This window comes from Watersipora subatra, chromosome 8 (assembly GCF_963576615.1).
Source record: "Watersipora subatra chromosome 8, tzWatSuba1.1, whole genome shotgun sequence".
NCBI lineage: Eukaryota > Metazoa > Bryozoa > Gymnolaemata > Cheilostomatida > Watersiporidae > Watersipora > Watersipora subatra.
The window spans coordinates 40,413,327-40,441,153 of record NC_088715.1 but is presented as its reverse complement, the minus strand read 5'-3'; the positions used below and the strand labels follow the sequence as shown (position 1 = coordinate 40,441,153).

Sequence of the window (27,827 nt, the reverse complement as noted above, 5' to 3'; positions counted from 1 at the left end):
GGCCTAAAGCGCATCCACTTACTGTTGTACATTGAGATTATATAGATTCGTGATCTAGATATTGAAAAGATAGAATTATATGGCCAAATAAGGCCATTTACGTTTAATTATGAATTTTAAAGAGCTTGAAGTTGAGCAATTAAAAACCCGAGTGAAAGATCTGGAATTACAAAACTCGGCTCTGCGATCAAAACAAAGTGGTAACTCGTCTCTTCATCAAGAAGGTTTGTTAATTCTTCACAATACCTCAATGCTAGTGCAATCTTATTGCGTTGAAAATGCTAGCACTTTTTCATACTCTAGTTTTTCATTAGATAATTTACTTAAATATTCAATTTAGTATTATTTCATCGATTTCTGATTGCAAAATGGCTTGCACAATGTTTCGTTTGCTTGATTTCTTAGCCCAAATTAAGCATCTGACTAGACGACGTGTCAGCTCCGACGGAGAAGATGACCTTTTTGACCTGTCGGCAATGGATACACTAGATGATGACATGGAATGGTAAGTGTTTACTTGGTCTGCTTTGTAATAACGTATAATCGGATGCTAATTCACATAAGCACATATGGTACTATGACGCTCTTTTCCTGGTTCTGGAACAGATAAAATTTGGAACTAATGCTGATTTTATGTTGTGCATACATTATCAGTATGTTAACTGCACAGGCGTTTGATTTTGCTTGCATCTTTTGGTGTTTTATTCAAAGAGTTTCTCAATATATCTTGAACATAAACTGTGCATTATTGTTATGAAAACCATTAATTGAGCTTTTAGTATTCATATTCATATAAATGGAACATGATTGATAGATAATAAAAATAAGATAATAAAAATGCTTAAGCTACATGCTCTCTGTAAATCCTGTAATGATACATCAACCTTTTTTGTTAACACCTTGTTTTATCTGTTGTTTAGGTTTTGTAATGTTTTTCTTTCACTTACAACCAAGTTATTTATTCGTGAGATTCAATGATATAATTTATGTAAAATTTAACGGAGAAAAAAGCTAAATCTAGCCGTCATAGTATGTTTGTTTTTTTTTCGTATTAATTCGGATCTACATTTGTTTGCACTCTTGAAATGAAAATGGTATTTAAGGTACATGGAATAGCTAATAAACAAGGAGTTGTAGTGTGAAAATCATGCGAGTTTGTCAAGCCCGAAAGCCTTTGTAAGACTCTGAAAGCCTTCCTAAGACCAAGTATTAATCATCTATTCCATTTTAAAATGTGTATAATGCACAGCACTAAAGCACTTTGGATCAGCATTAATCACCATTTCAGTGTAACATATATATATATATATATAGATATATATATATATATATATATAAATATATTTCTCAAAGTATGTCCGTGTGTATGTTGTATGTCTGTCTGCATTCCGGCTATAGCTATTATTAGAATAACTGCAGCTGGACAACAATGCTGACGCAATGTCATAGAGTGCTGTCATTAGAAGCCCAGCAGCTTACTGCAATTTTCCATTGGCAATGTGCCAGGCTAACAGCTTGAAAGTTGCAGTTGTTTGACAAAGTTTTAAAACCTTTACAGTTGTTTTCATTTTTCTCTTAGTTTATTAAATTACACCAAACAGTTCTCTCATGATATGTAGTTTGAAAGTTACAATAGTAAATGTTGTTATATGTTAAATACTAATCAGTTTTCTGTTCAGACTTTTTATTACCCGGGCAACGCCGGGTAGCACAGCTAGTATATGTATATATATGTATATATTTATATATATATATTTATATATATATATTTATATATATATATATAATATATATATATATATATATATGTATATATATGTATGTATATATATGAATGTATATATATGTATGTATATGTATATATGTATATACATATATATGTGTATATATGTGTATGTATGTATATACATATATACATGTATGTGTATATATATGCATGTATATAATATGTATGTATATATATATGTCTGTATATAGGATGACTGAAATGTCTCAACAATGACCTCTATTAATAATTCATACTTGGTCATTGTGTGTGTGCCTGTTTCTGTTCATCCCATAGATGCTATGCGGCTCCATATTTTTTGGCTGACTTTTTCTCAACTTCCCACGCGTATTCTTTGGGCTGTCCAACAGGTTGCTAAAATATTTAGCTTCAAAAGAACTCCATAAACTCCTGAGATAAATAACCTGTTGGTTATTTGTGTTGCAATTTACCATAAATTTAGTATGAAATTTACTACAAAAACCCATTGAAAATCACAGCGTCATTTTATCCTAATTTTCCTGGTCACATCGTTCACACCCTCAGAGATCTTTGTGTATATAGTGTGTAGTTTCAGCTGTTAAAATCTTGCCAAATAAATTTCACGTTTTGATGGATTTGAACTCAAGATGAATGTTTTCACAACTTTATTATTATGCAAGCGCTCTACCACTGAGCTACATAAGGCATCCTAACAATGATGTTATCATATTCAATATATATATACAGTAATACTTCAACTTACGAGTGCTCCAACGTACGAAAAACTTGAGATACGAGCCAGCTTTTAAGCAAGTTTTAGCACTAACATACGAGCCATGTTTGAGATACGAGCACGTGAGTCAGTTGCCAAGTATGCCGGAGGTGTTTTATAAGAACAGCATCACTCTGTATTTTTCAACTGCTCAGGTTATACTTTAGTACCGTGTTTTTTGTGCCCGATTTTCTGTGCAGAATTATGTGAATTAAAAGTACTGCGCGTAGACCGAATGTTTGCCAGTAAAATGAAAGATGAAATGCAAAGCAAAAGCAAATGCTAACAATTATTAAACGGAAAATTATTGAAAAATGTGCGAAGTGTGTATGCGTGATTGAGCTAGCTCAGCAATATGACAGAAAAATATTCACAATTATCAAACAGAAGGATTATATTCTGGGCATTGATTTAGTTCGCAAAAGGACTAACCATAATTTCTAAACGGCGCAGCGATCTTCACGACCGCTGATGGCGAGACTGCTCAGGCATTGGATAAAAGATCAACAATTGGCCGGTGACAGCGTAACTGAACGATGCTATGTGAAAAGGCCGGTGCTATCTATCAAAACTATAAACATTCGGGCAAGTTGGCTAGTGGTCGTACATTAACCGTTTGTGATGACACCTGTGTTCGCCCTAATTGCAACATGTTGAAAGGGCGACAAAGGCAAATGTCCTTAGATAGGTTTATTTTAAAACGGCCGGCTAGTCGTGAAAGCGAAACAAAGGAAAAATTGGCAAACCAGCGAGAAACTTCCAACTACCTTATGAACGCCGAAGAAATTTTAATTACGTAAAGTTAAAAATGAAAGTTTGCTTTTAGGTTTGCTTCTAAGTTTGTCTTTTAAGACTTTGATAAAATCCAAATTTATCAAAGTCAACTGTTGTAATGAAGGATAACTCTCTATAACTCCCTAGGATATTTCCCTCTTTGGCAAATGCTAGCGTTAGCTGCTATTGTATGTATTTAATTTTACATTTTAATTAATCACATTTTTTTGCATTATTTTTTATTTGTTACGTTTTAAAAGCTTATGGTAAGTTAGGACAATAACCAACATGTTTTTTCTGTTACAATATCTTGTTTTGAGTGTTTTATTTGCATTTTTTTAGAGTATGGAAACCAATCAATATATATTTAATTGTTCTATATATAAATAAATTGCACCAATATGCGAGTAAATTGACATTCGAGCTCAGTCTCGGAACGCACTAAGCTCGTAAGTCGAAGTATGACTGTATATATATATCAATTCTTTTAGCATTGGGCCCACGCGTTACAATGCCGTGTTAAGAAATATTTTTCATAAGCCAATTCTTTTCACGCGAACAATTGTATTATCTCGAGTAGGAATGGCCTTGACATTTTTTCTTCATTCGGTCAGACAAAGACGGTACCATATCTCATTTTTACAATTGTACCAATATCGTCGTATTCCAAGTTTTGATGGATAGCTTCTGGTGGAACAGTAACCTCCTTTGTACACACACTTCAATTCTATGCACCAATTGTTATTATTACTTGAACATATTCAAGATTTTTATTTTGTTTTCTCGATTCGTATTAATTGTATCATTACCTAATCATTTTGTATTGTAATCTTAGCAAAACAGACTCAATTTAACTATTACTTGCTAATTATTTCACATTTACATTTAAACCCTTTATAGTTATTTTATTTTTTTTAATTTATTTGGCCTGCAAAAAACATTTTCCTCATGATAGGAAGTTTGAAAGTTACTGTTATTTGACAAAATTTGAAAACCTCTACAGTTGTTTTTATTTTCTCGTAAATTATTTCAACTACACAAAACACTTTTCTCAAGATATTTAGTCTGAAAGTTAGAATGTCAAATGTTGTTATATGTTAAATACAAATAAGCTTTCTTTGCGAGATTTTTTATTACCCGAGCAACGCCGGGTAGTACAGCTAGTTTGTCATTAAATGCATCTTTGATGCCTTTGACTAGCCTATCTAACATGTTAAAGTCTAAGGGGTAGTACTGGTCTTTTCAGAAAGTAGGTCCACAAAAACCTGTCTTTTTGTGGTCTCACGCCCTAAATACATGCCCTAAATAGGCCTTCACGACCTCATGATCTCGTCAAATAAAGCAAAAATATAATATTGTTGTTCAGACTTGCATGCTCTTCTTGATGGACTGTTCAAAGTTGTATATTTTAAAATGGAGAAACAGAGTTTAGTTAGAACCTCTGAACCTCTGACTGTCACATGATAAATTGACATGCCTAATTGCTAAAAAACTTGGAGATGCTATCATTTCAGTGTAATTAATCACTTGAATGCAGTTGATATGAATGACCAGTATAGGTGGTTCATATTTTCAATAATGAGCAATATGTCGCAGTTAGCTGGCCAATTATAGGCTGAGCATTTTTGTATCATTTTTACCTTTTTCAATAGTACTTTTCAGATTCATTTTGACTGGTTAAAGGTTGATTTGCAACAAAATTCACATTACAGTTACGGCATTTGATATCAAAAGATTCCACCATGTCTTACACTCTGCTGTGTTGTAGGTACCAAATATGTAGAAATGTGATTATAAGTTTCCAAAGCTCAAAAACGAAGAGTTAATCGCATCTTCACAGTTTTTAACCACATTGTTTGGGAACGTCATAGAAATAAAGAGATTCAAAACTAAGGCAGTTTCGTGATGGCTGCGTTAACTCTTCGTTTTTGAGCTTTTAAGAGCTTGTAATCACATTTTCACATATTTTGCACCTACAACACAGCGGAGTAAGGCATGGTAAATTTTTTGATACCAAATAGCTGTAACAGGAATTTTTTGCAAGTGAACCTTTAATAACTTGCAAATGAATCATATTGCGAATCATTTCACCCGATTCCACTTCCCAAATCGCCTTGTTGTTGCATAAGTAGTTAATAAATGCAGGAAAAGAGTACAATCTATGGCAGAAATGAGTCATTGCCAGTGTACACTAATGTACGGACAGTGACTAATGCCAGTTCAATTAGCATTAGTCACTGTCGGCTGCCAATTATCCTCCGAATTTATGAATGCAATTAGGTATGCTTCAGTCCACAGATGCCCCATCTACTCACTCCCATAGAGTTATCTCCCCCTAGAGTGATAACTACACGTTATCTACTCACTCCCATAGAGTTATCTCCCCCTAGAGTGATAACTACACGTTATCTACTCTCCTATCGATGGAAAACGCTGTTGAGCTGTGCCCATGCTAACTTATGCAGAGCTTCTGGAATGGGTGCAATCCACTCGAAGCAATCCAAGTTTTTTTGGGAGCTGCCTTCTGGCTTCGAACTGATGCCAGGAAATTATTACTGTTCCATCTGCTTCCTTTCTCATTGCTCCTTTCTGTTGCAAAATTACATTTGTTGCTTTCTTAGATCACCGCAAATCGACTGTTTTCATGAAAGCATTTGAGTGTGCATAAGCTGTTGAACAGATTTATTTGTTCTCTGCCAAGTTTGAGGCACTTGTATTCTCTGCCCATACCCTAGGGCAGCTATGGCCAAATGGCGGATCTAGATCCGGATCTGGATCTTTTTAGTTTTTTTGTGGATCTTTCAAGTTGGCTGTTAAAAAAGATTTTTCAAGTATTTTTTTTAAATTTGGTTTTAAAAAGATTTTTATAAACTTTTCTTAGAATTTTTTTGTAAATTCATTGTATTCAGCAATGAATTTTGTGAAAAATATCATGAAACATGACCTATAAATACCCATCTCTATGAACATAAAGAGTCACTGCAAATAGCAGTAAACCTCGTTTTGATAGTATTGTGAATTCAAAGCCCTCTCATCATTTTCTCACTGATATCAGACATATTTATTACATCACATTCATTCACCAATTTTTAGTCAAATTAAATATATAAAAAGTTTTTTTAAAAATTGTGTTTGAGGCCTTGTTTTAAGATGTACACAAATAATTGCATGTTTATGTATAGTAAAAAAGAAAAATGCACATCTACAGCTTGTTGTGGATCTTTAATGTGTTGTGGATCTTTAATGTGTCAGATTTGGCTGTAACGGATCATGGCCAAAATCATTTGGCCATCCCTGCCCTAGGGAGAGACCTTATGTGCCATATGTAATGGTTTACGCAATGAGCATTCCTTTAGTCCCACACATACTTCAACTTGGAGTTATCTTCTTCTACAGCTTCTTTCAACTATTTGTCAGTGACTTGCGAAGGAATCTAAGAAAACATATTTATCATGAATGAAATGTTTTCGTTATGCACTGGCAGTTGTAGACATGCACTGGCAGTTGTAGACATATGCACTGGCAGTTGTAGACATATGCACTGGCAGTTGTGGATATATACACTGGCAGTTGTAGACATATACACCGGCAGTTGTAGACATATACACTGGCAGTTGCAAACATATACACTGGCATTTGCAAACATATACACTGGCAGTTGTAGACATATGCACTGGCAGTTGTAGACATATGCACTGGCAGTTGTAGACATATGCACTGGCAGTTGTGGATATATACACTGGCAGTTGTAGACATATACACCGGCAGTTGTAGACATATACACTGGCAGTTGTAGACATATACACTGGCAGTTGTAGACATAGGCACTGGCAGTTGTAGACATATGCACTGGCAGTTGTAGACATATACACCGGCAGTTGTAGACATATACACTGGCAGTTGCAAACATATACACTGGCAGTTGCAAACATATGCACTGACAGTTGTAGACATATGCACTGGCAGTTGTGGATATATACACTGGCAGTTGTAGACATATACACCGGCAGTTGTAGACATATACACTGGCAGTTGCAAACATATACACTGGCAGTTGCAAACATATACACTGGCAGTTGTAGACATATACACTGGCGGTTGTAGACATAGGCACTGGCAGTTGTAGACATATGCACTGGCAGTTGTAGACATACACTGGCAGTTGTAGACATATACACTGGCAGTTGTAAACATATACACTGGCAGTTGTAGACATATACACTGGCAGTTGTAGACACATACACTGGCAGTTGTAGACATATGCACTGGCAGTTGTAGACATATGCACTGGCAGTTGTAGACATATACACTGGCAGTTGTAGACATATACACTGGCAGTTGTAGACATATACACTGGCAGTTGTAGACATATACATTGGCAGCTGTAGACATATACACTGGCAGTTGTAGACATATGCACTGGCAGTTGTAGACATATGCACTGGGAGTTGTAGACATATGCACCGGCAGTTGTAGACATATGCACTGGCAGTTGTAGACATATACCCCGGTAGTTGTAGACATATGCACTGGCAGTTGTACACTCTGTGCATGCACCCACAATGTGTTTTATAAGTTCTCAAACACAATTGAGTGCATAGAGACTAGTCTACTCATATATAGGTATTATTTCATCTACATATCTGCATTTAATACTTGCTAACATGTAGGCCTGCTTTTACTTGTATTTCAACATTTACCTTTCGATGCATGTTCATGTATGTAACATTGTGTCTTGTATGTAGCATTGTGTCATGTATGTAACATTGTGTCATGTTTGTAACATTGTGTCATGTATGTAACATTGTGTCATGTATGTAACATTGTGTCATGTATGTAACATTGTGTCATGCATGTCGCATTGTGTCATGCATGTCGCACAAAAACCTATTCGTGTATGGATGACTACTAATATTGAATCATGCTCTCTATTAGTATGGTAGTTTTGTTTTTATAGGCTGTACAGCTCCCCCGAGTCTAAGAAAACAGATCCACTTTCTACTAGGATACTGAAGAAAAAGATGTGGGCAGTGTTTGAAAGTTCTGATGTGCTTCCTCGCAGAAGGGCTCTCTCTCACAAACTCCGAGATATTGAGAAGGGTGAGTTTTCCATTTTGTAGCTTAGTATAGTATGTTATCTTATGTGGCTCTGGAAAGGCTATTAGAATATGGGGGAAAGAGGGAAGTAGTAATGATGGAAAGCTAAATGTGAACATTACAACTAATTATTGCAGAGCTGAATGCGAACCATGGTTTACCAGTCATTCAGAGTAAGTCTATCTTTTGAGCATGTTTCTATTAGAACAGTCTATCATTCCTTTATTTTATGGGTTTCCACCAAGCTTGCTATTATCACACTGCGTATGCAATGGATCCTATCCTGTATAAGTTACATTGTATATGGATGCAACCTGAATATTCATACTGTTCAATTGTTGAACAGTTCACTTTCAGTTTCGGCCTGTATTAACAACCATACTAGCACATTATTGGTTCTTGCATTTCGTAAAGTTCTCTCACTATTTCTTATAACTTTGTACAGATTATAGAGCCTTGATCAGTTTTGTTTTAACTTTTCGCTGCCCCTTGACAGTTTGTTAATACTTTCATCAGAGTAGTATTGTTGAACTGTTACAGAACCTACTCCTTCTCCAACATCCCCCTTCCCTTTCACTAATGGAGTTAACCATCAATCCGCCCCCTCGTCATCATCTCTTTTGTCCACTCAGAGTCCAAGCAGCAGTTCTACCGACGGTAGCCAATCGTCATTATACACATCGACTGAGCAAGCGCCAGAAGACAAAGATGTGATGGAGTACATGCGTGAGTTTGTTCATTTTCTGTTAAAAATTATCCTGTTCACTTATGACAATGCTGCCAGCAAATTAATAACAAAGCAAACTTGAATCACTTGACACCCAAACTAAAACATTCAGCGCGCATCCACAGTTGTCACACTCGTGTACACAAAATATACTATATTTTTAATAGTTATAAATAATAAAATCTACATGTATATGGTTTTAATATACCGTAACACTTTAATTGAACGTCATAGCGTTATATTTTTCAACCCTTCTTCTATATTGGCAGTCAAATATGGGTAGCGTATAAATTGAGGCAGACGTTGTATTTTTCAAATAGCTTGTCAGAATCTTTGAGAATAAATTTAGCCCCTTTTCGGGTGAAGCGAATGTCTTCCATATTTTTCCCTTTTCTTATAATAGAGCCCTTTTCTTATAATAGAGCCCTTTTCTTATAATATAGCCCTCTTTTTCTGATAAAAACCTCTTTTTTTGGAAGCAATAAATCTGCTAACTTACCTCCAACTTGTCAAAGATCTCTTCATAAATGTGCATCAAGAAACCGAGAAATGTCTCTACTAATTGATACCTATTCCTTGCAATTGACCTGCAATGATATTATATCCTGCGTCCTTCTTTGCAATTTGTTGGCATTTTCGATTTTTGTTTCTATTTATTTTTATTTATTCTAAATTTGAAGCCATATTTTTCTTTTATATCTATATTTAACAAACAAAAACTCATTGCACTCTTTGATATGTTTGCTACAGTTTGCAGCCAAAACTAGCTTTTTATGTGCAATGTAAGTGGAGTTATAAGCATCAATCTAATTGTAAGTCGTGTTAAGATAGCTGTAAGGATGCTATTAAACAACATGTTATAAATCTGCGTATTTATAAGTTATACAATAATAATCTATCAAATGATACAAATATATATTTATGAACAAGTGACATAAACGAATCACACTTATATTACATGCAAAAACAAAAATTAACGTTTTTAAAACAAATATTTCTATTGTTTGCTCGGATAGCTGTGTTCTGATTGTTGCTTTCGATGGAACGAAACGAACATCTTCTAGTTGTTCAATACTTTTTACTATATCTTCTGGCCTAAACTCTTTTCTGTACTGCTGAACTAGTCGATATTAGCGTCCAAACAATTTTTGGCTGAGCCAAACTTTTACGCGCTGTGTATTTAGCAAAAATGCAATTAGTAAACAATTTATTAGCCGAGCAAAACTTTCACGCGCTGCATTCAGCACTAATGCAACGTTTGCAAACCAATGCAAAGGTTTGCTTAGTAGACGTAACCTTTGGTCCTAAACTTGTGAACTGGTTTTTATACGCATGCCCTTCGACATATTAGGGCCGCATTAAAGAAGGAACTACTATTAGACTGTTAGTAGTGTATTTCATGTATTTCATATATGCATACGTACTTCAAAGTAGAAAGACTGCGTTAAATAAGGAATCACAATTAGCCTGAGACAGTAATTATTTTTAGAGCGTTGCCTTGAAAGTTAATATACTATCTTAAATTTAAGCCGTCTTTCTTATACATGTAGGCTACTTCGATGTAGAAAGACCGCCTTAAACAGGGAACTACTACCAGCCTTAGTCCGTTATTGATTATTTCTATGGTGTCGCTTTCAAAGTTTTAGCCAAAAAAACGAAAAGTTTTGGAATTGGGCAATGAGAGAATTCATTGTCGTTAATATAAACGATTCATTATTATTACATGTACGATTTTGTAGACACATTTCTACAGATCAGTTGATATTATGAGCTCGTAAAGATCAAATAATGTCAAATGGAGGTGGCGCTCAATTGGAGAGTGGCGGTCTATTTTTCAACTTTTCTCTCAGGGTGGCAGTCAATTGGAGGTGGCGTTCAATTAGAGGTTTTACGGTAATTAATCTTGTAGGGATGGGGGTCAAGGGATCATCATAGTATAATTACTATGGTAGAGATGAAGGGTTAAGGCATAGTTATAGTGTCATCTACACCCATGAGCGAATAGTTTACCAAATCTTATTCGGTTTCTTTTAGAGTCTGTGCTTGGAAAAGAAAGCGAGAGCAGCGCTGTCGGTCTCAATAACACATATATTGGTGAGAACTGTTACTGCTTTACTGTCTTTAAAAATATAGATAATATTTGAGAGGATATATTTGCTAGTGATCGTGAAGCTTAGCAGACAGTGTATTTTTGTGATTTTGTAACAAGCTTTCAGCTTTTGTGTTTGCCTGCATTTCACAGCTATATTTTGTGTTTTGCCGCAGCAACGGCAACACGCTAGTTTGTTGTTCTATTATGAGTTCTGATCTTGTGACCAACATGTTTTACTTTCAGTTAACTGATTTTAATTTTCAACTGTCAACAACTTTCCTAACAACGTTTTTCTCTGAAAATTCTTGACTTTGTTGAATTACTAGTAAGCAAAACTGGTCAAAAAATGCATAATCAAATAAAATATCAAATCGTATATTTCACCATAGCTAGTGAATCCAGCTCGGTTGAGCAATAGGAACGTGATTGGTTTGCCGGTGATTAATCCAAGTCAAGTCCTTTACTGTTACTGTAGTAAGCAAATATGAAATATTTCTAGACTTTGCAAACATAGCAACAATTTATGGAGTTGAGCTTGTTTGGAGATTGCGGTTACGCATGTGGAGCTTGTGCCCCTTTTACACGTTACAAGTTCACACTTTTTTTCTGCTTAATAGATTATTTTTGCTTGAAATATTTAGTTGCTCACGGCTGGTCTCCAGTTTTCTGTTGCTCCTCTAGAGCCTGCACTTCCTAAACATGCATCAGAACAGCACCTAGCACCTCCCGGCACCACCGGCTACAATACAGGAACATTTACTCGTCCAAAACAAAAGATTAAAAAATCACCTGTCAAAGATATGGTAGAGAACCAGGTTTCCTCTAGTAGCAGTAGCACTGGTAGCCCGACCAATGCTGATTCTCTAAATTCTGACACCCACCATGACACGCCCACTAAGTATAAAAGAGCCACTAAGAAGCCACGGGAGAATGGTAAGTGCTCGCCTAACCTATCAACAACACAAAGCGTTTGTCCGTTCAGAGTATGGTTACTTGCAGGTCCTTTCCCATGTGCGGTGTAGTGGGTATGCCCTGTACGTCTTCACAATTTAACCTATAAATATATGCCACGTTGACAAGGTGTTTGTGAATGCCTGCACAGAGCATTGAAATATGGCCTGAGATCGCAGTCAAAATTTAATGTTGGCTGTTCATCTATATATAAATCTCCAATTTTGTGTGAATGTTTCAGTTTGTCTAGCTATGGCAATCAATTTATGAATGAAATATCTCTTTCATTCTGGATTTGATCTGGAATTTGATCTGATATTTGCCTCTCATTCGCCAGGCAAATATCTTAGCAACTAAACTACACAATATACATTGATTGCTGAGCCGACATGAGCCTTTATGTCAGTAAAAATAGGCATAACATTCTGTATTATGCAACGCAATGTGACTAAAGCTTGCTCTCACGGCTCACATTGGTCACTTTAGCAATACGGATAGTAGTTTACTCAAATAAGCCTTTTGGCAATGTGCCAGGCTAGTGGCAAGTGGCAGGCAGCAAAAGTGAACTATGGCTGCTGTAGTCTCTTCTGTAAAAGTGCACTATGGCTGCTGTAGTCTCTTCTGTAAAAGTGCACTATGGCTGCTGTAGTCTCTTCTGTAAAAGCTTGCCCTTTTTTCACTGCTCTCGGCGCAGTTGCTGGCTGGTCGATGTGCGGATGCATGTATCTAATAGTTCAGCTTCCTCCTTCCCATCTTTTTCAACAAACAACCATTATAAATTTAAATCTTTGTTTTTACTTTCCCGACGCCGTTGTTGTTTTTCTAGCTGAGAGGAGTTAATTGAACTAGCATGGACAGACGATTTTATCATAGAGCTGCCTTGCAACATAAGCGTTGCATAGAAAGCTTCTACTGTTTCTTAACCTGGTGCTTGCAGATGGTAGCATTGCAATTCATTTCCTGTTATTTACTTGCTTACTCTGTATCCTAAGGTCACTTTAGTGGATGAGTATAGACTTACCTCTCTTCATCATCTGCTTAATGTGTTATTGCAGCAATGGCTGCCGGTGACTCGAGCACCTATGTTCTTACCAGAAATAAAACGCACACTGTAGACAGCAGCGCAGTCCTTGAAGCCCAGAGGCGTCTAACCGATTCCCCGAACAGTCTTGACCATTCAGATGGCGATTGTGTGGTGAGTATCACTTACTGGGTGACGATGTGGTATCACTGACTGGGTGATGGTGTGGTATTACCGACTGGGTGGCGATGTGGTGAGTATCACTGACTGGGTGACGATGTGGTGAGTATCACTGACTGGGTGACGATGTGGAGAGTATCACTGACTGGGTGACGATGTGGTGAGTATCACTGACTGGGTGACGATGTGGAGAGTATCACTGACTGGGTGACGATGTGGTGAGTATCACTGACTGGGTGACGATGTGGTGAGTATCACTGACTGGGTGACGATGTGGAGAGTATCACTGACTGGGTGACGATGTGGTGAGTATCACTGACTGGGTGATGATGTGGTGAGTATCACTGACTGGGTGACGATGTGGAGAGTATCACTGACTGGGTGATGATGTGGAGAGTATCACTGACTGGGTGACGATGTGGTGAGTATCACTGACTGGGTGACGATGTGGAGAGTATCACTGACTGGGTGACGATATGGTGAGTATCACTGACTGGGTGATGGTGTGGTGAGTATCACTGACTGGGTGATGGTGTGGTATCACTGACTGGGTGACGGTGTGGTATCACTGACTGGGTGACGGTGTGGTATCACTGACTGGGTGACAGTGTGGTATCACTGACTGGGTGACGGTGTGGTGAGTATCGTAATTGAACTGATAGTTAATAGAATTTAGCAGTTAGTCATGTTCACATTGTACATTGTACATTGTACATTGTACACTGAAGGGGGCTCTGCCAGAGAATACTTTCAAGCGCAGGATGGGTGCCAGGCAAGAAGACACATCAAAGAGAGAAAGCTTGGACATACAAACTCTGGCTAAATTGCAGGAACAGAGTCTAAGAGACAGTTTGACAGCTGTGAGAAAAGGTAACCGTGTTTCTAGGATCCAGTGTATTTAGTTTATACGATAGAATATACAGTGCACTTTGTGTATGTAATAGAATATATTTTACTTCTCATTGAAGGAATGCTTATCATGTTGAGATGCTAATTATTTCTCATTTATTATTATTACCAGTACGCTTGGCAATCTCGTGCACCATGGGAGATCATCTTGAGTATCGATTGTGTGTATAATTATTCCATGAAGTACATGTAAGTGATATTGTGGCCAAGTGGTTAGTGGTTAGCTCACCAATCTGTAAAAAGGAATATCAGAGTTCAATTCTCATGCAAGGTAATTTTTCCTAACGCAGTTAATGTCTTTTTGGACAGATGGTTGGACGGACACGGTTCTTATTATAGTAAAGATTATCATTATTATTTTTCATTGCCTGTACTAATGCATGATACTAATGCATGATACTAATGCTATAAAAGGCTTGTAGTGCATTTAGGACGAGTATGAATATAGATCATTTATTACAGCCTCTACGTCATCAGCTAGCAGTTCAGGAGTGCCTGGCCTCAATTTTAGTGACCTTGACAGCAGCACTGGCAGCATCTCCAGCAGCAATGACGAGTCTCTTCACCAAAATGCCGGTAAAAAGTTTTTGCCTCATTCACAGCCTCACTTGCATCTCCTTTCGTCATTTTGTTGCTTTTTCAAAGAGTTTGTAGACTGATCGAAAAAAACATGCTTACGATGCATGAGAAGATTTTGTTGTTCTAGGTCAATTCTCTGTGCTAGTTTCACGCAACGTTATCCATACATGCGATAGTGTACTGTTAGCAAAAGTTGTTTACGCTGAAAATAGATTGTGATTGAAGTACTATGAAACTTGGATGCGAATTTTATATATATGAATTTCAAAGGTTGTCATCTGTCAACATCCATCAGGTTGTCTGCCTGTCCAGCTGTAGCTATTAAAATTTTGGAGGTAAAAGCTCGTTGCGTGCTGGATTTGAACTCGCGGTGGTTGCAACTCGCATGTTTCAAACCACGCGTTTAACCCCTGAGCTATACATTCCTTATCAATAGTTTACTCATCTTATACCACATACCCTTTTCTCGATTGTACATGCTAAATGACGTATTAATGGAAACTATTAACTCTATGAAACACGATGCTTTTTCGTGTTTTGGTGAACTTCTATTTCCAGCTTTTCTTAAGGTTCAATTGCTAAATCGCGATTCTAAAGCTAATACTTTTACACGAATAATTTTATTATCTTGAGAATAACCTCTACATTCTCTCTCCGTTACATCCTCTACATTCTCTCTCCGTTGTCTCTACATTCTCTCTCTGTTACATCCTCTACATTCTCTCTCCGTTGTCTCTACATTCTCTCTCCGTTACATCCTCTACATTCTCTCTCCGTTGTCTCTACATTCTCTCTCCGTTGTCTCTACATTCTCTCTCCGTTGTCTCTACATTCTCTCTCCGTTGTCTCTACATTCTCTCTCCGTTACATCCTCTACATTCTCTCTCCGTTTGGTCAGACAAAGTACCAGACAAAGACAGTTTGATATCTCAATTTTTACATTTGTACCAGTATCGTCGTATTCAAAGTTTTGATGGATAGCTCCTGCTGGAACGGGAACTTTTTTGATACCCACACTCTTCTATGCAAGAATCGTTATTATTAATTCAACATACTGATGATTTTTATTTTGTTTTCTCAGCTTGTCTTGATTTTATAATTACCGAATCATCTTTTATTGTAACCGTAGCAAAGCAGACTTAATTTAGCAATTACTCGCTAATTACTTCACACTTACACTTAACCTATTTTATAGTTGTTTTATTTTGTTTCTTAATTTAAACTGCACAAAACGCTTTTTCTCATATGAAGTTTGAAAGTTACAAGGGTAATTATTGTTATATGTTAAATAAAAATAAAGTTTCTGTGCAGACTTTTATTACACGGGCAATGCCGGGCATTCAGCTAGTATACATATATTATGTGTATATATATTTAACTTGGAGCATATATAAGCTAAAACTACTACAACAGGCATGTCTAGCAAAAATTTATTGGCAAATTTTAAAACTTGATATTTTAAAATGCCTTTAACGAGCTTAATCACCCAGCTACAAAGTTTTAATAGTTAGTTATATATATAATAATAATAATAGTTATATAATAATAGTTATATAATAATCAAAACTGGTAAAAGCATTTCATGGCATGATTACTCTCAGCAAGCATGAATCTAATAGTAATGAAATGTAGTATTTGAAGTAATAGTTCATAAAGTAATAGTTCATTTTACTGATTTTGATGCTCTGTTTTTATCATTGATCATTCTAGTCAGATTTGACGCTTTTTTCATATATTTGTGTATATATGTTGTCTGTATGTGTATATATGTATGTGTATTCGTTATCTATGTGTGTACATGTGTATATGCATGCGTATACATGTATGTGTAGGTATATATATAATCCCACGACCAAACGAGCGGATAAATGATAAATGCATGTGCACACAACTTACAAAAATTATTCATCAACAACTTCACAAACCCTTGTATCGAAATCTCATCAACAGATTTAACCATTTTTTTGTAGAGTCGTTTAAGTATAATAACGATACAAAACACATATAGACCTATCTAAATATATTACCAAGTCTTTGAAAAGTGTCGACAGTATCTTAAAACTTACCCATCTGATTGGATTATACATAAATAGACAGATAAATTCGGCCAAAAATCGCCACAAAACGCTTGAAAAGCTTGGTTTAATAATACAGTCATACTTCAACTTACGAGCTTAATGCGTTCCGAGACTGAGCTCGTATGTTAATTTACTCGCATGTTAGTGCAATTAATTTATATATAGAACAATTAAATATATATTGATTGGTTTCCATACTTTAAAAAATGCAAATAAAACACTCAAAAAGGGATATTGTAACAGAAAGAACATGTTGGTTATTGTCCTAACTTACCATAAGCTTTTAAAAAACAACAAATGGAAAATAATGCAAGGAAATGTGGTTAATTAAAATGTAAAATTAAATACATACAATAGCAGCTAACGCTAGCATTTGCCAGAGAGGGAGATATCCTAGGAGTTATAGAGAGTTATCCTTCATTATAACAGTTGACTTTGATAAATTTGGATTTTATCAAAGTCTTAAAAGACAAACTTAGAAGCAAACCTAAAAGCAAACTTTCATTTTTAACTTAGCATAATTAAAATTTCTTCGGCGTTCATAGTTTGAAGTTTCTCGCTGGTTAGCTAATTTTTTTGTTGTTTCGCCTTCACGACTAGCCGGCCGTTTTAAGATAAACCTATCTAAGGACGTTTGCCTTTGTCGCCCTTTCAACATGTTGCGATTAGGACGAACACAGGTGTCGTCACAAACGGTTAATGTACGACCACTAGCCAACTTGTCCAAATGTTTATAGTTTTGATAGATAGCACCAGCCTTTTCACATAGCATCGTTCAGTTACGCTGTCATCGGCCAATTGTTGATCTTTTATCCAATTCCTGAGCAGTCTCTCCATCAGCGGTCGTGAAGATCACCGCGCCGTTTAGAAACTATGGTTAGTCCTTTTGCGAACTAAATAAATGCCCTGAATATAATCCTTCTGTTTGATAATTGTGAATATTTTTCTGTCATATTGCTGAGCTAGCTCAATCACGCATACACACTTCGCACATTTTTCAATAATTTTCCGTTTAATAATTGTTATCATTTGCTTTTTCTTTGCATTTCATCTTTTATTTTACTGGCAAACTTTCGGTCTACGCACAGTACTTTTAATTCGCATAATTCTGCATTGAAAATCGCGCACAAAAATCACGGTACAAAAGTATAATGTGAGCATTTGAAAAATACAGAGTGATGCTGTTCTCATAAAACACCTCCGGCATACTTGGCGACTGACTCACGTGCTCGTATCTCAAACATGGCTCGTATGTTAGTGCTAAAACTTGCTTAAAAGCTGGCTCGTATCTCAAGTTTTTCGTACGTTGGAGCACTCGTAAGTTGAAGTATTACTGTAGTTAAGACCGGCCTATGATACGCCAATAAAGCCGTGCGACAGATAGTAGAACTATTTAGCAGTGCGCATTTCACGAGAAAAACGTGCTCATTTCATCAGTCTATGGCATTGTTTACTTGCTTAGGTTTCTAATATTTTTGTTAGATTTAATTATAAGAATAATTAATCGAATTTATCCCGAAGGTTTCTGTAATAAACGTCGACCGTTTGAGGCGTAGACCGATTTACAGGTACGAAATTGTGGTACACAGTTTATCAGCCTGTGTTTTTTTGTCCAATTTTCAAAGGTTTCATTAAATTATTTAAAACGTTAGCCGAAATTCTTTACAACTTATGTACAAGCTAGGGCCGAACTACAATGCCCCTATATGACGAGAACATTTTTTAAGTTTTGCTCCAGTTTGCAGAAAACTTCCAGACGCGTGAACGCTCATAATTGCTTTCTGTTAAAGATCGCTATCAAAACCATTCTACATTCAGCACAACCAACTTTCACACTGTGTATAGTACACAGTAGCTTGCCATTTTACTTCTAATTTTGCATTTCAGAGTTATAATAAACATATTTCCTTATTGTTGTTGTTAAATCACATACATTACAGTAGGTTAGGCCAACAGCTTTAATTAATATTCATTTTATTGTTGTAAAACATAGGTTTGAGATAGTAGTAGATTAGGTGGGATTTTTTGTGTGATTAGGTGTTATTTATTGTTGTAAAACATAGCTTTGAGATAGTAGTAGATTAGGTGTGATTCTTTGTGTGATTAGGTGTGAGTTATTGTTGTAAAACATAATTTTTGACTACTACTTTTTCAACAACCAGCACTGCCATTTCTTTTTTCCATTATCACTTATTCCATTATCAGGTCGTGGGCTGTATGACAGGGGAATTTCTAGTATTATAATAGAGCTGAGACTGTTGCATGTATAAACACTAAAATATGTTATCTATAATAGACCCCTATTTTAGATGTGATAGATTTATTGTTATGAATAACGACATCTTTGTTACAGAGGAGAAATCAATGCAGGGCAGTGGAACATTTAGGATACGAAAGTCTTCTGGTCACAAGATTGCTGCCCGTAAGAAATAGCTTCCTTCTTCACAGCCACAATTGTTTTTGAGTTTGTGTATCATAGTAGTTAGCACCTTGGAACATTTTCCCTTGCGTGTTTTTGTGTTTTCATTGGAATAGAGAAGCTTGTAGCACTTCGTAATGACTAGGCTGAGCTTAGAAACATAGAGTTAGCTCTTGTCCTTACCACTAGTACAATACAGAGTGAGCTCTTGTCCTTACCACTAGTACAATACAGAGTTAGCTCTTGTCCTTACCACTAGTACAATACAGAGTGAGCTGTTGTCTTTACCACTAGTACAATACAGAGTGAGCTCTTGTCTTTATCACTAGTACAATACAGAGTGAGCTCTTGTCCTTACCACTAGTACAATACAGAGTGAGCTCTTGTCCTTACCACTAGTACAATACAGAGTGAGCTCTTGTCTTTACCACTAGTACAATACAGAGTGAGCTCTTGTCCTTATCACTAGTACAATACAGAGTGAGCTCTTGTCCTTACCACTAGTACAATACAGAGTGAGCTCTTGTCCTTACCACTAGTACAATACAGAGTTAGCTCTTGTCCTTACCACTAGTACAATACAGAGTGAGCTGTTGTCTTTACCACTAGTACAATACAGAGTGAGCTCTTGTCTTTATCACTAGTACAATACAGAGTGAGCTCTTGTCCTTACCACTAGTACAATACAGAGTGAGCTCTTGTCCTTACCACTAGTACAATACAGAGTGAGCTCTTGTCTTTACCACTAGTACAATACAGAGTGAGCTCTTGTCCTTATCACTAGTACAATACAGAGTGAGCTCTTGTCCTTACCACTAGTACAATACAGAGTGAGCTCTTGTCTTTACCACTGGTACAATACAGAGTGAGCTCTTGTCTTTACCACTGGTACAATACAGAGTGAGCTCTTGTCTTTACCACTAGTACAATACAGAGTGAGCTCTTGTCCTTACCACTAGTACAATACAGAGTGAGCTCTTGTCTTTACCACTAGTACAATACAGAGTGAGCTCTTGTCCTTATCACTAGTACAATACAGAGCACGCTCTTGTCCTTACCACTAGTACAATACAGAGTGAGCTCTTGTCCTTACCACTAGTACAATACAGAGTACGCTCTTGTCCTTACCACTAGTACAATACAGAGTGAGCTCTTGTCTTTATCACTAGTACAATGCAGAGTACGCTCTTGTCCTTACCACTAGTACAATACAGAATACGCTCTTGTCTTTATCACTAGGACAATACAGAGTGAGCTCTTGTCCTTATCACTAGTACGATACAGAGTGAGCTCTTGTCCTTATCACTAGTGCAATACAGAGTGAGCTCTTGTCCTTATCACTAGTACAATACAGAATGAGCTTTTGTCTTTACCACTAGTACAATACAGAGTGAGCTCTTGTCCTTACCACTAGTACAATACTGAGTGAGCTCTTGTCTTTACCACTAGTACAATACAGAGTGAGCTCTTGTCCTTACCACTAGTACGATACAGAGTGAGCTCTTGTCCTTATCACTAGTACAATACAGAGTACGCTCTTGTCCTTACCACTAGTACAATACAGAATACGCTCTTGTCTTTTATCACTAGTGCAATACAGAGTGAGCTCAAAGATTTTAAGTTCTATAACCAGATTTCCGACAAACACACGAACAGACTTTGAGAAATATATATATTGATACATAATATAATATATACATATATATGTATATATATATTGTATGTATATATGTATATATATGCAGATTGTTCATTGTGTGAAATGTAAACCACAGCAACATTGCCATTTTGTGTTGTTTACATAAGTTGGTTCACATCTCGCACATTTCTCATCAGCTTCCAACTAGACCTCGCTAACTGCACTGACACCTATGATTTTTATATATCATGTAGCAGCAGCCGTTGAGCATAATGGAGACACTCCTATTCTACACAAGTCGGTAATCAACTCTAGAGCTGACAGGGCAGTCAGCAAACAAGGCCCTCAAATTAAAAGTAGTCTTTCACCTCGAAGCCTCCATTCACCCAAAACATCAGGCCTGAGGAAACCAAACACCGCCATACCTGGAAAGACAAAGTCGAGGTATGTGCAGTTCTTTTGGTAAACTCTGTCATTGATAGTTTCTCCAAAAATGTAAGTCCTATTTAGTCATGCTTGACGTCACTGTAATCATTTTTCTAATTCTATTCTTCAATCATTTCTTTAATAACACCTTTATAAACATAATGCTCTTTTATAGATGGTCGGCTCGCATAGGCTGCATGCGTGTTCATCCTATGGATCATCTGTTACATATTTTTTGCTTCCTAGAAAGTTAATTTTTGCCATTTGAACTATAATACACAACATCGACTGATATCCTAAGTCCTGACAATAATACCACTGACCTGGTATGCGTATCTCTCGGTTGTGGTTTCTGTAAACAAGAGACATCGCCGAGTAATGGTAGTTGTGGGAGCCATATTATAGGCATTTGATATGTCGTTTTTTATGTAGTGCAGTTAGTTACCATGTCATATTATTTTTAAACCCTCATGTACTTCCTATCTATCATGTTTTGCTAGGACCGGAAGTATTCCAGTGCCTGCTGGTCGCACTGGCCTCAAACCGCCAATGAGTGTACAGTACAGTAGCAGGTGACAAGGTAAATGAGTGTACAGTACACTAGCAGGTGACAAGGTAAATGAGTGTACCGTACAGTAGCAGGTGACAAGGTAAATGAGTGTACAGTACACTAGCAGGTGACAAGGTGAATGAGTGTACAGTACAGTAGCAGGTGACAAGGTGAATGAGTGTACAGTAGCCGGTGACAAGGTAAATGAGTGTACAGTACAGTAGCAGGTGACAAGGTGAATAAGTGTACAATACAGTAGCAGGTGACAAGGTGAATGAGTGTACAGTACAGTAGCAGGTGACAAGGTAAATGAGTGTACAGTAGCAGGTGACAAGGTGAATGAGTGTACAGTAGCAGGTGACAAGGTAAATGAGTGTACAGTACAGTAGCAGGTGACAAGGTGAATAAGTGTACAATACAGTAGCAGGTGACAAGGTGAATGAGTGTACAGTACAGTAGCAGGTGACAAGGTAAATGAGTGTACAGTACAGTAGCAGGTGACAAGGTGAATGAGTGTACAGTGCACTAGCAGGTGACAATGTGAATGAGTGTTCAGTACAGTAGCAGGTGATAAGGTGAATGAGTGTACAGTAGCAGGTGACAAGGTGAATGAGTGTACAGTAGCAGGTGACAAGGTGAATGAGTGTACAGTACAGTAGCAGGTGACAAGGTGAATGAGTGTACAGTACAGTAGCAGGTGACAAGGTGAACGGAAGATCGATGAATTGTTCTACTATTACCCTTTCTGTAAATTCTCTTCAATTCAGCGTTATCGTTGTCATCTGCCGAGTTCTGTTTGTCACTTTTCGTATGATTTTTCTCAATTCTCAAAAGAGAAATATTGTTTCATCCATCTTTTCTAAAGATGTTCTCAATGTCTTTCACAGTTTTCTTGATGAGTTTTATTATATCAAGTACAACTAGGTTATGTTGTAGTGATTCTCTGCCATATCCGTAAACCCTACAGGAAACGGACGCCTCGGATTACTTCGCAGAGGACCTCCTCACATCAAGTGAATAGAGAAAGAAAGCTAACTCTGGTGTATAATTAAAAACTATAAATGTATTGTGAATTAAGCTTGTATCCTTGACATCTAACAATTACCTACATGTATTTATTTGTTTACGCAGCAATATGATACAGCATCAAAAGCGCTATATTCACATCTATTCGCATGTAATAGATAACATTATAATTATTTATTTCATATAAACATATTTTCACAGAGCTCTCACAATCTTTTTTCTTTTGTTTAGTTGCTTCAAATGCCTGTAAGCTATATTTTTATAACAGTATATTTTTCATAATTATAACTGAGTACTTATATTGAATGGCACAGTTTTCCCAGAGTTCTTAAAGAATGAGCAATTTTTTGGGGAAATAATCACAGAAATGCTGCAAAATACTTTGCTAACGCATTAATTCGTTTTTGGAATTGTTTTATCAAATGCTTGTTGTAATTATGTAATGCGTCGTGCTATCCGCAATTTTAGGTTTCATCGTTTTTCTGTTTTCAACCGGTCGCATGACATTTCTGGTGTCCAAGTGCAGAGTTGATAATGCTCTCTCCATTACTCAATGTAGCTCCAACTGCCTAGCAGCTTTTCTGATATTGCTTATTATTTGCTGTCATAGTCACTCTTTTGCTTTCTAATGTCTAGAATAAAAGAAACATGATCATATGTGTCATGACTGATGGTCTACTATTAAACCGTAATGCATGCTGGATACACTCTCGATGGTATTTACATGTAACATTTTGGATACACTCTAGATGGTATGTATATGAAACACATGCTGGGTGCACTCTCGATGGTATGTACATGTAACACGCTGGATACACTCTAGATCAGGGGTGGGCAAAGTTTTTTCTCAAAGAGCCAAATTTCAAAGTTGCAAGATTTTTGGGAGCCGCATAATATGTGTATCAGTATAACATTTCATACTGATAATACAAGTTTGGTAGTGGTATAGTAATTAAATTTATTTATTAGAATATTTTTACAATAGCATTGAATAATGTTGAAGTGAGCCTAAAGAGCTTTGTATAACCTAAAGTTTAGTGAGATACATGGAATTGTTTATGGCTGCTCATTATCTCTTGGTAGTCTGGCTCTCTACTGCAGCATGCTATTCTTAGGAGATGACACAAGTGATCTTGGGTCAAAGTGGATCTCAACTTGCTCTTGATATTATTCATGTATGAAAATGCTGATTCACATATATATGTGGCAGCAAACACAGTGTACAACCATCTTCCTAGTTGAGCAAGCTGTGGATATTCAGCTTTTGTTGACGCCTTCAAGTAGAACCCCTCCTCAATTTCATCTATATCTGTACCTTTGAGGTTACACAACTCCAGTTGCAGAGATGAGACATTAACACTTTTTAATGGTAACTGAGTAACCCACTCTCCATTAGGCTTTGCCTTCTGAGGTGCTTTTATGAGTTGTATGATATGTTTCAAAGATTCAAACTGACTAAATCGATTGCTAAACTCTTGTTGCAGCTTTTCTATGAAGTGAGTGTACTCAGCTGTACAAGACGCCATTTCTTCATCGTCATCTAAAAATGCCTTTAGAGTAGGAAAGTGAAGCATATCACCTTGCACATCTACCAGAAACGACTCCAACTTATGGGAGAAGGCTTGAACAGCTGGTAGTGTATTAATGATAGTCTTGTTCTTCCCTTGAAGCTTGAGGTTCAAATCATTCAAATGGCCACAGATGTCAACAAGGAAGGCAAGGTCACTCATATCTTCAGAAGAGCTCATCTCTTGAAACTGTCTTGCATTCAGGCTTGTGCATGTATTTAGAAATGAGGTTAGCTCCTGACGGATACTCCACAACCTTGACAGAGCATTTCCCTTACATAGCCATCTAATGTTATTGTACGTTAGTAAATTTTCAAAAGTGGCATCGATTTCTTTGAGAAACTTCCTTAAGATTCTGTGTCTGAGAGCTGATTGACTTCTGACGAAGTTGATCATCTTCATAGCCTTACACATTAGTTGTTGAAAGTGATCATTTAGTTTTCCGCATAAAACAGTTTGGTGGATGATGCAATGGAATGCTAGCATTGATGGCATATCCTTCTTCAATCTAGTTATCAGCCCTTGATCTCTTCCAACCGTGGCTGGTGTGCCATCTGTTGTTACAGATATGCATTTGTGGAAAGGTATCTTCATCTTTAAGTCTTTAAACGAGGGCATCACAGGTAGCCTGAACGGTGGTTTCTCCTTCTAATCCAACCAAATTAAGAAGCTCCTTCATTTCTTCACCATCAAAGAATCTGCAACACAGGGTATATGACTATGGCATAATACTATGCTTTATAAAAAAAACATACTGATGCTTCATAAAGAAGCATGTAGTATAATTGTGTGGGTTAGTCATTTTGAAACAAACATCATAAGTGCAACATTTTCTACTTGGAGTTGTGTTCTCTCTTTACTGTCTTAAAATGCACTTGTATGACTTCAGCTTGCAAATGCATGGCAAAAATGATTACCAGTTGTTATTGTACACACAGTAGCCTACATACCTTATGAAGACTGCTAATTGAGCTACATCCATTATATCAGTAGATTCATCAATGGCGATTGAAAAGTAATCTGCCTGGTCTATATGGGTTAGCAAAGTCATTCTGAGATGATCATTAGTGCTTTCAATTCTACCAGTGGCAGTTTTCCTAGAAAGTGGTATTGCCTTGACTTTACCAATTGCATCACGCTTATCAGGAAAAAGTGTTTCCATAGCTTCAACCATGCATTCTTTTACAATCTCAGCATGAGAATAGGGAAGCATTGCTTTTGCTAGAATCTTTGAGACTCGTAGAGAAGCTTCTGTAGCGCGTTTATCAGTAGCTGTGAAAGAAACTAGCATATTTTCTGAAGAAGCTGGTGATTTTTGAAGTTTATTTAGCTTTTGATTTTTAGCTAAAGATCCCAGTGGAAATGTTGCAGTAAACTCTCTGGGCTTTGTCGCATGATGCCGTTTGATGTTTGTCTTCTCGTTAGCGGTGATCATTTCCTGGGACAATAGACATTGCGGTTTGCCATGCCTAAAAATGAATGCATATTCCAGGATCCACTCGTCTTGGAATTCTCTTGCAGATTTGTTTCTATTTCGTTTACTTTGTGAGGCTTCCATTGTAACTCTGGGAATGGTTCGTTTTGTTGACGATGCCATTGCTACCCCACTGCATTAATTGGCTCAATTGCAAATGACATGTTCAACTAAGGCACAGCATCTTATATAAGCCAGCATTATGAAATCATGATGAAATCACTTCCTGATGAACCTTTCTGGAGCATTCTATATTTGACCTCATTAGGTCAGCAACAGACGTTATTACATCAGAAAAGCTACATGTACATGATGTCATGAATTATGACTCATGATGCATGTGTAGGCTATATATAATGCAGTAATAGTGCACTTTTAGATAAACCTAATATGTCACAACGCATGTAGTTTTGTACAGTATATTATAAGGATATTTTTATATACGTCAAAAGAATTTGAATTTTCAGAGTTGAAAGGGCCGCGACAAAATTCGCAAAAGCCGCATGCGGCTCTAGAGCCGCACTTTGCCCAGCCCGGCTCTAGATGGTATGTATACGGAACACATGCTGGGTACACTCTCGATGGTATGTACATGTAACACTCTGTATACACTCTAAATGGTATGTATATGGAACACATGCTGGACACCTTAGATAATAAGTATCTGTGACACCTGCTTGACACGCCTTGGATGGTATGTATATGTAATGCATACTGGATGGTATGTATATGTAACGCATGCTGGATACTACATAGATCGGATGTATATGTAATACATGCTAGATGTGCCTTAGATGGTATGAACATGTATGTGGAACGCATGATGAATATGCCTCAGATGGTATGTATATGTAACACATGCTGAACATTCCCTAGATGGTATGTATCTGGTGAGTGATGATATGTAGTTGTGTTTGATTAAAATGAAAGATCTATAGAGGTACTAAAATTCTCGGAAACTTTATAAATTATAAAAAATGACAATTTCTACAAATTAAAAAAGGTTATAATTTTGCAATTATTTTCGCAATGAAATAGCAATGAAATAGCAATGAAATAGCAATGAAATAGCAATGAAATAGCAATTATTTTGGCAATGAAATAGCGGGTTGTTGAACAATTACCATGTAATCGGTTGTGTGTGTGTGGCAGTTGTGGCAGCTCAATTAAATATCTATGACAAAAAAACTCACCTTGAAGATTTTTTTTCTCCTATAGTTCAAGGGCATTGGAAAATCACAACATCATATACTTTATTTTGAGCTTTTTTCTTTACCTGTTGTAGAGGCATTCATAAAACTCTCAGCAGCTTCTTCCTTATTTTACAAGGTTTTGCATCTACCTTCTTGTGTTTCTTCCTATTTATAACTTGATTCTTTACCCAAAAAAGCATTATGCTCAAGTACTGCTAAGATGATTTTTACCTAGCTCACTTTTCATTCCTTGACTCAGCAAGCATACCAAGAAAGGACCAGAAGCCAAGGGGCAGAGCCTACCTAACAAAGAGCTCTATATAAGATGACAGAAAGAAGTAAGGAGACAGCATCATTGCGCATTCTCATTAAGTCCTTTGTTCTATATGTTTATATACCAAATACATATATCTATGCCGAACTACAACAACACAGTTGATTGACATTGGTGCTGTGCGAGGTGAATGCAATGCAATACAATATCAAGTGTATCCATCATGTGTTACATATACATGCCATCTAGGGCATAACCAGCATGTATTATATATACATATCATCTAAGACATATCCAGCATGTGTACATATACATATCACCTAGGGAGTAT

The 27,827-nt window shown here is 36.8% G+C and overlaps 3 protein-coding genes across 4 annotated transcripts; 1 reads left to right on the top strand and 2 right to left on the bottom strand.

Annotated features, from left to right (window-relative positions):
* On the top strand, positions 1-23,633 carry LOC137401597 (uncharacterized). Of its 2 annotated transcripts, XM_068088023.1 has the most exons (14): positions 1-224; positions 406-505; positions 8,251-8,393; positions 8,528-8,563; positions 8,931-9,116; positions 11,152-11,211; positions 11,891-12,142; positions 13,216-13,355; positions 14,090-14,231; positions 14,733-14,846; positions 19,281-19,349; positions 21,240-21,429; positions 21,912-21,991; positions 22,898-23,633. In XM_068088023.1, exons 1-13 carry the CDS (start codon positions 110-112, stop codon positions 21,985-21,987), a joined length of 1,623 nt encoding a protein of 540 aa, XP_067944124.1. In that variant the 5' UTR covers positions 1-109; the 3' UTR covers positions 21,988-21,991; positions 22,898-23,633. The 2 variants fall into 2 exon arrangements, with proteins under 2 accessions (XP_067944124.1, XP_067944126.1); XM_068088025.1 differs by lacking the exon at positions 8,528-8,563.
* Positions 23,634-24,021: 388 nt separating this feature from the next.
* LOC137402555 (protein FAM200A-like) lies at positions 24,022-25,149 on the bottom strand. The gene has a single exon (XM_068089057.1). It carries the CDS (start codon positions 25,147-25,149, stop codon positions 24,022-24,024), a length of 1,128 nt encoding a protein of 375 aa, XP_067945158.1.
* Positions 25,150-25,159: 10 nt separating this feature from the next.
* LOC137402553 (protein FAM200A-like) lies at positions 25,160-25,990 on the bottom strand. The gene is made up of 2 exons (XM_068089056.1): positions 25,506-25,990; positions 25,160-25,253 (listed from the first exon to the last, which is right to left on the bottom strand). The coding sequence occupies exons 1-2, from the start codon at positions 25,988-25,990 to the stop codon at positions 25,160-25,162; spliced, it is 579 nt and encodes a 192-aa protein (XP_067945157.1).
* Positions 25,991-27,827: the final 1,837 nt, after the last annotated feature.

Bases quoted from the DNA above. Each gene is read 5' to 3' on its own strand.
- LOC137401597 (XM_068088023.1), top strand. From the start codon at position 110: ATGAATTTTAAAGAGCTTGAAGTTGAGCAATTAAAAACCCGAGTGAAA. The intron at 225-405 runs GTTTGTTAATTC...TTGATTTCTTAG, and splicing joins CTCGTCTCTTCATCAAGAAG to CCCAAATTAAGCATCTGACT. The intron at 19,350-21,239 runs GTAAGAAATAGC...TATATCATGTAG, and splicing joins TGGTCACAAGATTGCTGCCC to CAGCAGCCGTTGAGCATAAT.
- LOC137402555 (XM_068089057.1), bottom strand. From the start codon at position 25,149: ATGAAGATACCTTTCCACAAATGCATATCTGTAACAACAGATGGCACA.
- LOC137402553 (XM_068089056.1), bottom strand. From the start codon at position 25,990: ATGATCACCGCTAACGAGAAGACAAACATCAAACGGCATCATGCGACA. The intron at 25,254-25,505 runs GTATGTAGGCTA...CCTGTGTTGCAG, and splicing joins CAATTAGCAGTCTTCATAAG to ATTCTTTGATGGTGAAGAAA.